A 15,518-nucleotide genomic window follows, 5' to 3' on the forward strand; every position below is an offset into this window, starting at 1 on the left:
GACTAGATCCCCTCGGATCCTATTCCGGGGGGCATCACGCAACCCCCAGCGAGTAGATCCCCTCGTGTATCTCTCACACACAGCGTGGGGAAGAGAGAAAGTTCAGCGTCAGGGAGTTCAGGGCTTTGTCGCGGTCCCCGGCCACCCACCAGCGCGCCCGCTGCCCTGCGGAGCGCTCAGCCTGTGCCCCAGCGGCCGGCCACCAGGGGGAGCCCCGGAGTCAGCCGGCGGCCACTAGAGGCATGAGCGAGCGGCTGCCTCACTCGCCGCCGCGCGGAGATGCTTGTGGGCGCCGGGCGAGAGGCGGCGCGGAGCGGGGCTGCGGGTCCGAGCCGAGCCGCCGCGGGTCCCTACGCACTAGCCGCCTCTCCGCTGCGCCCCGCGCCCCGCCAGGCCGCCCCCGCCGCGCTGCCCCGGGAGCGGGAGGTTCCACGGGCGAGGAGCAGGATGCTGGCCCCAGGGCGCCGCTGGGAGCCCCTCGCTCCGCTGCTGCTGCTGCTGTCGGGGATGCTCCGGCCGCCGGGGCTGGCGGCGTTCAACGTGGACGAGGAGAAGCTGACCGTGTACAGCGGCCCCGAGAGCAGCTACTTCGGCTACGCGGTGGATTTCCACCACTACGCCGGCGCGTAAGTAGCCCCGGGCTCCGCGGGGTCACCGCGGGTCGCTTCCCTCTCAGCCCGTCGCCCTGCCCGGGAGCTCGGCGGCCCCCTCCTCGGCCCTTAGTCCCAGAGCCGGGGCGATCGGAGACCCCCTGGGGGTCGCCAGAGAAGTTCTCCATCAGCCCAAGTCTTCCTGGCTAAAGCCAGCCAGGGCACGCCTGGAAACCAGCTTCCGGGGGGATCTGCCCAAACACCTAGCGGCGGCAGCCCTTTGCGGGGCTCTGTCACCAGCCCCAGCTGCCCCCTCGCCCGCAGGGGTTATCTCCTGGACACAGATCGGAATGAGAGCTCGCTGGAGCATGTGGCAGCCGGGGAAGGGGTCTGGTGATTTCTGCCAGTCCCAGGGCTCTGGTGGGGGTTATAATGTGTTGGCACAAATGATCTGCCATCACTTCGCCTTTATCTTTTGCTCACCAGCTAGTGACGGTCACAAATGTTTTTGCAGAGTAAGTGTCCTAGTCGGTGCTCCCAAAGCCAATACTACACAGCCGGATATACAGGAAGGGGGAGCGGTGTATTACTGTCCTTGGCCAGCCGCTGAGTGCAAACAGATCCCCTTTGATACTACTAGTAAGTGAATCGTTATAAGCATATAACGCACAGCGTTGTATTGTATTGCTAAAGTCACCCCTTACTGCGAGTTAATTCGCCGCTCCGTTCACGTATGTCTGTCAGTCTGATCTGAGTGTGTGTAGTTCCCTAGAGAAATTTCACTCTTGGAAGTTTGTGTGCGTGTGGGGGAAGTGTTTAATGGTCCCTACAGAAATAACAATCGCGTGAATTTTGGGATTAGTGCGTAGACGACTGCCGTTTTCCATAAGTTTGAATGAAAGGTGTTTGGATTGCACTTAACACTTTAAAAAGAAATACCCACTTGCAAATGTTCAGAAGACCAAACTCCGTGTTTCACGTAGCCCTCTGAACAGTGGAAATTGGTTGTTGGTCTTCTTCAGGGCTGTTTTCAACAAGGGATTTTCTGCCCATTCAGACGGAGGCGGTACCTTATGCTGCATGCTGATTTAATTCTTTACAGAAAGGAAGAATTTTCTTTCAAAATACTGGATGTTGGATGCAAACTGATGTAGGCATAATGTGGATAGATTATATCCGACCACTTTCAAAATCCCAAGACAGATGTTTCTTATTTAATTAAAGGGAACACACATTTTAAACAATTCAGGCTGTTTATGTTTTCTCTTTATAGCCCTTGAAAATAATTTAAACCTAGTGTTTCCAAAAACATTTAAACCAAATGGTTTAATGTAGGCATATTTATACAGTGTAATCTTTAGAAACAAAAGTTACAATTCACCAGATTGTATTTAATTTTAGTGCTTATTCATCATACAAATATTAATATAATACAACAAAGTCTGTTTTTATGATCATAAATGAAATTTTAGTCAACTTCTCCATATCTAACAAATCAGCAACACAGTTCCCCAGCTGTGTGTGTGCGCGTCCATGAAAGAGTCCCAGCTTACTGTATTCTAAACATTGCAATACACCTGCAATACCTGGATATATACTGTAATAACACATATACTGTCTCTAATTCTACATGCATGTAGATGTATACACAGTACATGTCCCCTGTGCTGTGTATATATATTTTAATATATGCATGTGTATATATGTATACAGCAAATAATATTGCCAACACGCCTACTATTTACATCTGGGTAAATAACGCCCTTATAATGCCACAGAAGCGTACAGTGCAGTACTATGTGTTTAAATGTAAATTGTTTTCAAGGGTTGAAGCTTCATCCAAAGTGAGGATCCAGTACATTTGAAAAAGCTTACGCCCAAATAAATTTGTTAGTCTCTAAGGTGCCACAAGGACTCCTTGTTGTTTTTGCAAATTCAGGAAGACTCCACAAGTTATATAGAATTTCTGAGAGATCTGGAGTAAAAGTTTATCCTTCTGGAGTAGGTAGGAGGTGTGGTGGCCAGAAGCGGTTGACTACCTGAACATAACAGGGGTTTTAGGCTTTGTCATGCAAATGCTAGTTTGTAACCAGATAAGAGAACTTCATTTTCCAGAGTAGTTAGTCCATATCTTTTTCAGAGCACTAAGCTGAAGCCTGGAGTGATCTTAGAAAGACTCCTCAGAGAGTCCACAGAGGCAAGTCAATACCCTATGTCTATAGGGGCTAGAGAGAAGAGAAAGGAGAGGGTACTAGGGTATGTACCGTATATATCAATGAATGCAAACATAAGCTGGAGCTAGGACATGGGTGCACAGAATGCTTTGCATATGTCATCACTGATTCAGTCAACATTAATTTATTTACACATCTGGGGCCTAAAATCGATTACCTTACTTGGGAATGATGCCACTTATGTTCGGTTCAGCTCCCTTCTCTTTAGAATATTTTCAGCTATATGAGCAAGTCTTCTGTTCCTTTTTATCTCCTCTCTACTCCAAAGCAGAGCAGACAATACTGACTTTAGCCTGGATGATATTGTTTTAAATCTTTTTAATGTATTTCCCTTTTTTGTGTTTGTAGCTGTAACGGGACACAACCAATGGTTTGTTAAATATTACAGATGTTTTCAGAATATTATTATATGACCTTATATGACCTCTGTCACTGTTTGAATACCTCAGACTCACTAATGAATTTATCCTGCAATATCCCTTCGAGGTGATACTGTTCCCATTTTACAGGGCAGAAGCTGAGACACAGAAACAAAGTATTTAGGTTTGCTCAAGGTTACACAGGGACTCTATAGTGGGGGTAGGAATTAAATATGGATCCCCTTCATCTCAGTCTAGTGTCTTAACCACAAGACCATCATTTCTCCAATATTAGGAAGTTTCATTTATTAAAAGTATAGTAGATGGGGAATTAAATATACTGGTTTTAATTTTAAAAAATAAATGTTTCACACACAGAAGTAGTTTTGTAAAAGGCATTGAATTTGTTGACATCAGAGGGCTGGAAATAATCTTCCAAAAACAGAGGAGAGAGAAAAAAATAAATAGATGATTTCAGAGCTGAAAGCTTTCATTTTGATGCCTTTTTATACAAAACTCACCTTTTTCTTGGACCTAGTCCAGTATTGGCTGCTCTTTCAGTCAAGTGTGCTAAGTACAATAAAAGGAAAACAAACTGCTGAATAATTAATAATCTGCTTCACTAAGATCAGAATAGAAACTAATGTGGTAGACAGACAGAGAGAGAGAACACATTACATACCACTTAAATGGCAATGCAAACTGACAGCAAAATCCAGAATTTCCTTGAATTATAAGCATAACAAGTCTTTAATGTTCCCTTTATGGGGGTCTAGTCTCCCCTTGACACACGAATAACTCACTTGCAGTATTATAGTCAATGAGAGTTACCTTGTCCCAATGAGAGAAGCACACTTTGATGCTTTTCTCACTTGTATTGCCAACAATAACCAACAGACTTAAAAAAATAGAAACAAAGGAATGTTCATTGAATGAGAACGCTTTCCATAAGTGCCCTTTACAAAAGAGCTATAATAATACTTTTGATTTACATGAGTTTGGAATTACCTTGAGAACATTATTAACTACAGAAAGATAGATTTTAAGTGATTATAAGTAGCAAGAATAGAGATCAAAGTTGATTACCCAAGAAACAAAAATAAATTTTCAGTCTAAATTCTATAAACTAAACAGAATTTGAATTAAACAGTGTCTCACAGTGATAAATGGTACAAACAGGTCACAGATCTTCAATACACAGGCTGGAACTGCCATTCAGCCTGGGACCACCGTCCCCCAGTTTAAAGTCTTTGTCCTACAGACATGTTTCCAGGTGTTGAGTTGTGGTGGGAGTGAGGCCAAATCATGATGTCATTTCTCCTCTTTTATAGTTTCTTCCAGCTTGCTGCCCCCATTGGTCAAGCAGCATCCATTGTCTACATGCTCTCTCTCAGAAGTCTTCTGGGATGGCTGCTGGGAGAGTGGATTCCCTTTAGTAGGACACCAGCATGTTTGCTTACTCCACTGTTGTACCTGACGGACTGGTTGTGTGTGTTCCCAGCCTCATAACATATCTCAGTAACACATACAGCAATACGGCTCAGAACCTCGCATATAATAATAGCATATACAATCCAACATAATATTAATGGTCAACAGATTAAGGCTTTTAACATGATACCTCACAAGGCATACTTTGTTCAAAACATGTCATAATTATATGACACTGGTGAATATGGGGATTCCAGGGTGTTGCTTTGAGGTATAGAATGCCCCAGTGCAAGGTCATGCATTTAGGGACTAACAACAAGAATTTTTGCTATAAGCTGGGGACATATCAGTTGGAAGTGACAGAGGAGGAGAAAGATCTGGGTATATTAGCTGATCACAGGAGGTTTATGAGCCGCCAATATGATGCAGCTGTGAAAAAGACTAATGCAGTCCTAGGATGCATCAGGCGAGGTATTTCCAGTAGAGACAGGGAAGTGTTAGTACCATTGTACAAGGTACTGGTGAGATCTCAGGATCTGGAATACTGTGTGCAATTGTGGTCTCCCATGTTTAAGAAAGATTAATTCAAACTGGAACAGGTGCAGAGAAGGGCTACTAGGATGATCTGAAGAATGGAAAACTTACCTTTTGAGAGGAGACTCACAGAGCTTGGCTTGTTTACCCTAACCAAAAGAAGGCTGAGGGGAAATATGATTGCTCTTTATAAATACATCAGAGGGATAAATACCAGGAAGGGAGAGGAGTTATTTAAATTAATCACCAATGTGGACACCAGAATAAACGGATATAAACTGGCCATCACCAAGTTTAGGCTTGAAATTAGGTTAAGGTTTCTAATCATCACAGGAGTGAAGTTCTGGAACAGCCTTCCAAGTGGAGCAGTGGGGGAAAAAAACCTAACTGTCTTCAAGACTGAGCTTGATAAGTTTATGGAGGGGGTGGTATGACAGGACTGCCTACAGTGGCATGTAGCTGACTGCTAGCAGCAAATATCTCCAATGGATCATTATGGGGCTCTAAATGGGGAGGGCTCTGAGTTACTACTGATAATTCTTTCCTAGGTGTCTGGCTGGTAGGTCTTGCCCATATGCTTAGTGTCTAAACGATCTCCATATTTGTGATCAGGAAGGAATTTTCCCCTGGGTCAGATTGGCAAAGACTCTGGGGAGTTTTCTCCTTCCTCTGCAGCACGGGGAAGGGGTCACTTGCAGGTTTAAACTAGTATAAATGGTGAATTCTCTGTAACTTGAAGTCTTTAAATCATGATTTGAGGACTTCAGTAACTCAGCCAGAGGTTACGGGTCTATTACAGGAGTGGGTGGATGAGGTTCTGTGGCCTGCAATGTGCAGAAGGTCAAACTATATGATAGTGATGGTCCCTTCTGACCTTAAAGTCTTTGACTTGAATTTCAAGCATCGTTCGTTCATCAACAACATTCCAAATGCATCACCAGTATTTGAATTCATGCTATTAATATCCTCCCTCTGCTCAAATGGGGAGAAAAAAGAGAGAGAGCTGATAATGACATCAGTCAAGAGTCAGGAAGCTGTATTATGCCATATACTAACTTTATGGTGGGATAGTAATTACAGCTGCTCTGTAATAATTTATGATTACTGAATGTTGACCTGGTTGTTTTGGATGTTTACTGTCTGAATGTATTGGTTTAGTTTAATACGGGGTTGTAAGTTAAAACAAGGGAAGAAGAATGGCTCAAGATAAACCTCTTCTCCACAAACTCTTGAGGGTTGTTAGGAGACAATGCTGGACAGGAAGAGGTGTTGGAACTGAGACCAGTACACAGTGAGATATGAAACTAACTTTAAATGTCTGTCACTGCTTCAGAGTGCCTTGTTCTAGCTGCTAAACAAGAATATCTGCTAGGTGTTCATATTTGTGTAGAAAAATCACAAGGCATAATCTCAATTGTTCTACAGTGGATTATCCCAAACTGTCACATATCACATAAGAATATGTAAATCTGTCAAGTCATGATGATTTTCATCCACTGGTGATAAAACTAACCCAAAACTAACTTGCAGTGCTTTATGGCATGTGATGTGCATATTTGTGGGTGTTAATACCTAGCTTGTGGAAAAGTAAGGGGACTTCATTTTTTTCAGATCAGTCAGTCCAGCACTTCTCCAGAGCACTAAGCTGTCTTAATTACTAAGCAACAACAGCAATTAACCCCCTTAATGATGTATGTGCTTTGCTCCAGTGGGGAGGTGAGAAGATGTCTTTAAGGATTCTCCACTTTGTTCCCTCTTTTCCCCTCCCTCCCCTTTAAAGGTGTCATATTGCACTGACCTACCCTTAAGCAGTGGAAAGCTGGATATGACTCTCTTTGGAATATAATGAGAGGGAGATGGGGTTGGAGGAGCATGTTTTAGTGTGATGTGAGCACTGGACAGGCAATCAGGAATTCCCGAGTTCCTATCCTGGTTCTGAAACAGATTCCCTCCTTTACCTTCAGCAAGTCACAACTTCTTTGCTTCAGTTTCTCCATCTCAGAAATGAGGCTAAGAATACCCACTTACGTTGTAGCTGTGAGGCTTAATTACTTAATACATGAGAACCTCAGAGTTACGAACACTTCGGGAATGGAATGTTTGCAACAAAGTGTTATGGTTGTTCTTTCAAAAGTTTGCAACTGACCATTGACTTAACACAGTTTTGAAACTTTATTATGCAGAAGAAAAATGCTGGTTTTAACCATCTTAATTTAAATAAAACAAGCACAGAAATAGTTTCCTTACCTTGTTAAATCTTTTTTTAAACTTTCCCTTTATTATTTTAGTAGCTTATGTTTAACATTGTAAGAACATAATACTGGCCATACTGAGTCAGACTAAAGTCCATCTAGCCCAGTATCTTGTCTTCTGACAGTGGCTAATGCGGGAATGAACAGAACAGGTAATCATCAAATGATCCATCCCCTGTCACCCATTCCCAGCTTCTGTACTGTGTTTGCTTTTTATTTATTTTTTCCGGTCTCTGCTGCTGCCTGATTGTGTACTTCAGGTTCCAAATGAGGTGTGTGTTGACCAGTCAGTTTGTAACTCTGAGGTTCTGCTGAACTTGTGTTTTGAAGGTGAGACTTGGTCTGCAAGTACTAATATGGGTGCTGTTCCTTATGGTGACCAGAAGGGGTAGCAGAAGAGCAACTTGCAGAAATCTTTCCCTCTATTTGACTAAGTGCTTTACTTCTAAAGCATCCAGAACATCTTACAGCTCAGGACCAAACTTGAATCCCCGTTTTAACTATTTATACATCCGATCTGTTGGAAAACTAAGAGTACACATTTCAAAAACTCATTTTAAAATGATTTAGGTACATGATGGCCAGTAACAACTTTTAAAAAGGCAGCACTGATGGGGCATGAATTTGCCAGTCTTCCAGGATTCAGCATGTTCTCTCTCTCCTCTGAGTGTGCTTCATCATATATTAGTCAGACAGGTTGTATTTTTCAAACTAACTGTAGAAAATATGAATAGCCTGTCAAGAAAAAAAAAAGGCGGGGGGAAAGTCTAGGTTAACTCTGGCCAAGTGTGCGGTTGAGAGAAAACATGAGCCAGTTTGGCCAGAAGCGGAGTTGATTGTAACAAAACCCAGGTACTGTAGAAGGAAAGGATGTATTGTGAGACTCAGGAGATTTAGTTATATAAAAAAAACTATTAACTGTAAAGATGATAAAATCCTGTGGGAAATTTAGAATCCTGTTATAAAATAGGATTTGCATCTCAAGAGAAAATATTAGAGGAGAAAAAGTTCACCCCACCTTCAAATTCTGACACTATTGATTCAACAACACTGGTTTTGCCTTACCATGGGCTTAATGATTCCCATGTAGAGTTCTGATTTATGGCAGGTATGTGGTTTCTTTTCCCAATCCCAATCACATTTTAAGGAGAAAAAGGAAAAAGTAATTTAACTCCCATTGACTTCAATGATAATTTCCCTGAGTCAGGAAAAAGTAAAAATGGAATAAAAACTTCTGGGTATGGCCCAATTAAATTAAAACAACTTGCATGAATGAAATCTAATGCACAATAAAAAAATGTAAATCCACTTATGCAAAATCAAATTTCAAAATAGAGCCCCTCTCATGATAATCCCAAGAGATTTAACTGCTTTAAAACACTAATAAAAATAATATCTAAAGCTTTCCATCTGTAGACCTACAAGCACTATATAATGGAAGTCAGTATCATTACCTCCATTTTGCTAATGTGGAAACTGAGGCACAGAGAAGCAAACTGAGTTTCCTAAAGTCAGTCTCCTCCTCTCCCAATTTCCAACAGGACCAATTATCACCTCTTTGCTTGGCCCACCAGACCCTGGTTCCTAGATTCTAGTTCCTAGCCTTGTGATGGTGCTCGGCACTTCTATGTGACAGACCTAAAATCAATGCTCATGTGAATGTTAAGAAGGAAAATGGGTGACTAAGGCCTGGTCTGCAGTACAAAGTTAGGTCAATTTAAGACACCTTGTGTCATCTTAGTTGTGCATGTGTCTATGTTTAAATTTGTCTCCCACTGATGTAAGCTCTCCATTACACTAACATAATAACACCACCAGCATTGAGCCATGGTCGATGTATTGATGTCGACGCGGTGAATGTAGACACTGTTACCTGTGTCAACCTTAACAGTCCTCCAGCAGCTGCTCCACAATGCCCAACAGTGAATTCCACTGCCCCGGGGTCATGGCGAATGGAAGCCTTCCCCCCATCCCTTTGAAACCCTGTGAATTTTTGAACGCCTTTTCCTGATTGTCCAGCTTGGAGACCACATCTTGCAGCTTGCATTGTTGTGTGCCACTGCCCAGCTGACCATGCTGACCATGCTGGCTACATGCTCCAAACGCACTTTGGCTTGGAGTAGACAAGAGATATTGGATCTCCTGGGCCTGTGGGAAGAAGAGATTGTGCAAGTACAGCTATGGACCAGTCATAGAAATATGGACATCTATGATCAGATTGAATGGCAGATGCAAGAAAAAGGATACAACAGGGATTAGTAGTAGTGCCACATGAAAGCAAAGGAACTGTGGAAGCAAGGCCGGCGCTTCCATTTAGGCAACCTAGGCGGTCGCCTCGGACACCAGGATTTGGGGGATTTGGGGGGTGGCATTTTGCCGCTATCGGCGGCAATTCGGCGGCGGGGGGTCGTTCCGCGCTCCGGGTCTTCAGCGGCAATTCTGCAGCGGGTCCTTCACTTGCTCCGGGACCCGCCGCCGAAGTGCCCCAAAGACCAGGAGTGCGGAAGGACCCCCGCCCAGCAGAATTGCCGCCGCCGACCGGGAGCCTAGGACGCCAAAAACCCCGGCGCCACTACTGTGTGGAAGACATACCAGAAGCCCAGAGAATTCAACAGTCATTCCAGTACCGAGCTGCAGACCTGCTTCTTTTTTAAAGATTGTCATGCCATATTTGCTTGATACCCCATCATCACCATGGATACCCCAAGCCATAGGCCCCTGGCATGACAGTGAGGAGGAGGAGAAGGAAGAGGGACATGTGGCCAAGGGGTCCAGCTATGCCATGAGCCAGGACCTGTTTGAGACTCCACCGCAGTCCAGTCAGTCCCGGCAGTCGGGCATGGGTGAGCCTGATATAGGGGAAGGAACTTTGGGTAAGTGTGTACATTTATTTCCCAGTACAGTGATGCTTCCCCCAACTTCTCATTGGAATTTTCATGTGGATAATCTGTAATTCTCTCCCAAAGGTTTCTAGAGATGGTAGCCACATTTCCTCCTCCATGGTGGGACACTTTCCCACGCCACTCACTGATAACTTCAGCAGGTACAATTGCAGTACACAGGCTAGTAGCATCTGGGCCTGGGTGGCTTTGGGACGCCATCAGTAGCTGTGGCCTTGAGGGGTTCTCCCTCCACCCCTGCAGAATGCCTGAGCCAGATAAGGAAGAGAAGAAAGAGGACTTGGGATGACATGTTCAGCGAGATCTTGCATCAGACTGTGAACAGAGGGCCTGGAGCATGAATATTGCAGACTGTATGGAGAAGGAAATAGTGGGCAGGAGAAAGGCCCAAGAGTCAGGCAGGGTGATGCACCAGTACATAATGGCACTTGTTCAGCAGCACACACAGATGCTGCAGACTCTTGTAGACCTACAGGTTCAACAATCCTGGGCTCACCTCCTTTTGCAGTCCATGGAGAACTTCAGTATAGAACCTCCCTACAAACCCCCTCAACATTCCCTGTGGCATCAAGAGTTGCATCCTTATCCCTACTGCTACACCTCAGAGGAGTGAGGGAGAAGGGGGACGACACACATTAAGGACAACCACAGCTTCATGTACACTGACTTGTGAGAAGAACAGGAGTACTTGTGGCACCTTAGAGACTAACAAATTTATTAGAGCATAAGCTTTCGTGGACTACAGCCCACTTCTTCGGATGAGAACCACTGTTGATGAATGTGTAGCTAAAAAGGAAATGAATGTTCCTTTCCCTTCTTTAAGCTCTGTTCTATAAATTTGTTAAGATTGTAATGAATTTGCTTTTAACTTGCACATAAATTTTTGAAGTGTTTTCATTACTCAATAGAACTCTATTGTTTGGGAAATAATTCATCTTTATTAGTTCCCAACATATGCTGCAAAGTGCCTAGCAGTTCTGAAAGCACCCACCTACTTGTTACTGTACAGAGTGACCCAACTCATAGGATCAGTGACAAAAACAATGTTATAATCATAAATGTACAGCAAACACCACAAGATTAATAAGTGCTTTGTCACTTTTATATTCATAGATGTGCACCAAGCACCACACAGTTCCTAAAAGGCCCCTAAACTGCAGGGCCAGGTAGAGCACAGTACACCTCAATGCATTACTGAGGCTTGGTGTTTTTTCAAAGCCTCCCTGGCTGTATAGCTCCACATTGAGCTATTTGGATAGCCCTTGTGTCTGGCTGTTCAAACTCAGCAGACACCCAAGTGGAGGGCTCCCCCTCCACCCTCCATCCCAGCAGCAACTTTTCTCCCTTTGCTTCACAAATATTATGCAAGCCAGAGCAGGCAGCTATAACCCTTGGGATGTTTTTCTCACTGAGATCCAATTTTGTGAATACACAATGCCAGCAACCCTTCAATCTACCAAAAGCATGTTCAACTGTCATTCTGCACCTGCTGAGCCAGAAGTTCAATCTTTTCTTGGTGCTGTCGAGGTGCATCTGACAGTTCTGCAGCCACTTTTTGTCATCTCACTCCTGCATTATGATATGATGCCACCAATCAGTGCTCATTTCTCGGGCCCTGAAGCAATGCTCCACTGCCTGAAGCTGCTCTACCTTTAACTGGTTCTTGCTATGTCCCACAGCAATCTGACTGCTTGGAAATCATCATGTTCCCCATGGCTCTTCTTTGGGCTCTGCAAATACCAGAGGCTCATGCGTCCTGTGCTTGCAATGCTCCCAGCAATGGTGCAGAGCTGTGGGGGCTCCAGGCTTCCATCAGAGATAGTGAACAGCAAAAAGTCCCATGCGGGTTATGGGATTTTCAAAATAGACACAGAAATTGTGGGATAGAGATGGCATTATGAGTTGAAGAAACTTGTATGATGGGAACTTGACCCTGCAGTCCTAGTCACCTCTGCAAGGTTCATTTCTGCCCCACCATGCATTGCCAGAACTTCCCAAAAGACAGTGTGTGCTGGATGGTGGAGAGTGACCTACCCATAATGCACTGCATTGTACATTGAAAAAAGCATTCCTGGTAAGTACGCACAGTGCCAACGTAGGGATGCATGTGCACAAGCATTATATTAACTGCAGTGGTTTTATGCTGCCATAAAATGCATTGGCAAAAGTTTGTATTGTAGACATGCCCCAAATGCGAGGCTAAGCACTGATGTGTCTCCTCCTCCTGCATCTGCAGAGAGCTGGAGTGGAGACTAGCATAATCTATTAGGGGAGTGGAAAGGAAATCCATGGGCTGTATATAGCATCAGGTGGGAATGATCTTGTCTACAGATTGGAGGTTACTGGATCAGAATTAAAACTAAGAATGGGAAGTGGATCTGCAGTGTGGCCACTGGAGTATTAGCTATAGGTGCTGTTGTTTAGTCTACAAAGTCTCACCTAAGAGCAGACAGAACAGGTTTCCAGGTGTTTAGCAGTAACAGTTCACATTCATTCTTTGGGATCCCAGGAAACCTACCCCTGGAGGGTTTCCCCAACATTTTAGAGAAAAGAAAACAGCTTTTTAAAATGCCCTAGACTGTGCCTCAAAAGTAAGAAAGTTCAAAACTTGATACCCATGTAAATACATTTTATGTAATTGGAAATGGGAATTCCTGGCTTTTTAATGATACAGAGCTTTCCTCTCTAGTTCCAAGGAGTTACAAGATATGGGTCTGAATATTGCCTATCCTGGACCTCAGTAACTCCTGGGGAGAAGCATCCCATTTGGAAGAATAAGAAGGAAGCATTTTTCTGACAGGTTGATTTAAAAAAAAAAGCAGCATCAGTAGTTTGACAGCTGCACAGGGGTTTGGAATATTTGAAGTAGTGTAGGTGGCGATGGATTAGTGGGCAAAATAACTAAATATGCAAATCAGTACTGCACCAACAAATATTTGCATATGCAGCCATTCAGTATGCAAATCCTGCATTTATCCATTCACAGAAGCTTTTGCAGATGCAAGTTAGGTAGCTGCATGCTTAACTGCTCATAGGTGTAGTTACTCACTTGGTGAGCCAAATGGGAATTGCACTTACTTATGAAAGGCTAAATTTGATCTAACATACGCAAATACGGGATATACAGGTGTACCTATTACTGCTCAGTTTTCAAGCGTACAGTTGTGGCCTACAATGTTGTTTTAACATAGATTTATATTTGACTATGTGGATTAACATTTTTCTTAATTGTGTTACTGCTGTGTGGACTTAAAAACACAAAAACACTCCCACAAGAATTATGCTTAGCACATGCTTGATCATTCTGTGCATTGCTGCTGCCACATATACGCTGATGTGGGAGGCTGAATTATGGAGTCCTTGAAATTATCCTCTAGGACATGTGGCCATACAGGGCTAAATTCTCCTCTCAGTGACACCACTGCAACCCCCATTGAAATAACACCAATGACACGATTTCAGTGGAAGTTCCACTGAAGCTGCTGTCATGAGCATTTGGTCCACACCACGGATAAATGCTGTGCTAGGTCATACTACCAACAGGTGCCATGTGGCACGGTTTGCTAAACAGATTGAAAAAGCATGTGATATTTGCTTGACCTGATGGAAACACAAGGAAACTTTCTGCATAAACTCTTGATTTCTGCAATGTTAGGTAATCTTAGTCCCATTTTGGGAAATAATATTAGTGCTCATTTTCATTTTTTCATGAGCCTATTCCTGAGGTCATTGCTCAAACAAAACCCCCACTGAAGTCAATGGGAATTTCCCTGAGTAAGGTTTGAATAAGGATCTTAGATTTGGTCCATGAGAACTTTATTATCCAACTCACATCCTCAGTAATGAGGTTGGGAGTTGAGGGCATGGGCAAAGAGTCCTCTCTTCCCAACCCATGGAATAGCAGTAGAGCCACAATGGCTCCCTAGACTGTTGCTATTTCCATCCTCCATATGAAAAATGGCTGCTGGATTCATGTAATAGGCAGAGATCCACTGGCCTTAGTACCGCTCCTTCCAGGGCCACCTCCTGCCCTGCATCCAAGACTCTGTCAACAGCATTCCATAAAAAACCCTTATGGAGCTGGTGTCCACACAGCGGGTAGAGCCACATGGGTTTCATTGCAGGAATTGCCCTCTGGAGCCTGGTAAAAGGGGGCAGCATTTCTTTGAGAAACTACATGCTGCTTTGGCATTTTAAAGAGCTGCTCTTCTGAGTCAGGCAAAATTACCAGTTAAGTCAATCAAAATTCGGTATGGGGTAAGGACCAAAAGGAAGGAGGTTCAGCACAGCTGAGCATGGACTACAATTATTAGCAAAGCAGGATGGTTGAGTGGTTAGGGCACTAACCTAGGACTTGGGAGATGCTAGTACAATTCCACACTTCACCACACATATTGAATGATCAGAGGCACAGCCTCTCTGTGCCTTGGTTGCCCCTATGTAAAGTGGGGATAATAGCACTTCCTATCTTCTAGGGGTGTAGTGAGGATAAATACATTAAAGGTTGAGAGGCGCTTGGACACTACTGTAATGGGGGCCATATAAGTATCTATGATACAGTGAAATAGCAGCTGTTTTGTGTTGTACTCCCACAGAAACCTGTTCTCTAATGAAACATGCAGTGTACGATGCAAATAGAATAACACAGTCTGGGTAAATTCACAGATGTGTCCATTTTTATGTAAGACAAGGTGGATGAGGTAATGTCTTTTATTAGACCAACTTCTGTTAGTGGGAGAGACAAGCTTTCAAGCTTACACAGAGCTCTCTTCAAGTCTTAATATCCTGGGACCAGCACAGCTACAAGAACACTACAAACATTTTTATGTTGTCTTTTATTTCAGTAGAGTTATATGGGGAAAGCTGCGAGAAATAGTTGTTGTTTTATCATGATCTCAATACTGGTTTGGCTTCAGGAAGTGTTATATGTGAAGAGCTAGGTGGTACATAAAAGGCACATCCAGGGGGGGTGGTGAGGTGTGCTCCCCTAGCAGGAGCTCCTGAAGGCATTGTGCTTCAGACAGGTGCAATGTCTGAGAAAGCACAGCCATATTGTGCTTCAGGCAGGCCCTGTGACAAGTACCAGCTTTGCTGGCCTGTATGGAGAAAAGAGAAACAAGGCCATAGCTTGACTGATGCTCGACTCACATACTCTAGTTAGTTACCCCTGAAATAATCTTGTGCGGTTTGAGAAAATGTAGTGAGACATCAGGTTATC

General features: G+C 43.7%; 1 protein-coding gene across 1 annotated transcript in view; it reads left to right on the top strand.

The window, feature by feature from the left end:
* Positions 1 to 221: 221 nt before the first annotated feature.
* The window catches only part of ITGA8 (integrin subunit alpha 8), a 177,324-nt gene continuing 162,027 nt past the window's right edge, over positions 222 to 15,518 (top strand). Inside the window, exons 1-2 of the mRNA XM_008169686.4 lie at positions 222 to 626; positions 1,105 to 1,229. Coding sequence (XP_008167908.3) covers positions 280 to 626; positions 1,105 to 1,229 — 472 coding nt within the window. The 5' untranslated portion in view covers positions 222 to 279. The remainder of the gene's footprint in view (positions 627 to 1,104; positions 1,230 to 15,518) is intronic.

Source organism: Chrysemys picta, chromosome 2 (assembly GCF_011386835.1).
Source record: "Chrysemys picta bellii isolate R12L10 chromosome 2, ASM1138683v2, whole genome shotgun sequence".
In the NCBI taxonomy this organism is placed as follows: Eukaryota; Metazoa; Chordata; order Testudines; family Emydidae; genus Chrysemys; species Chrysemys picta.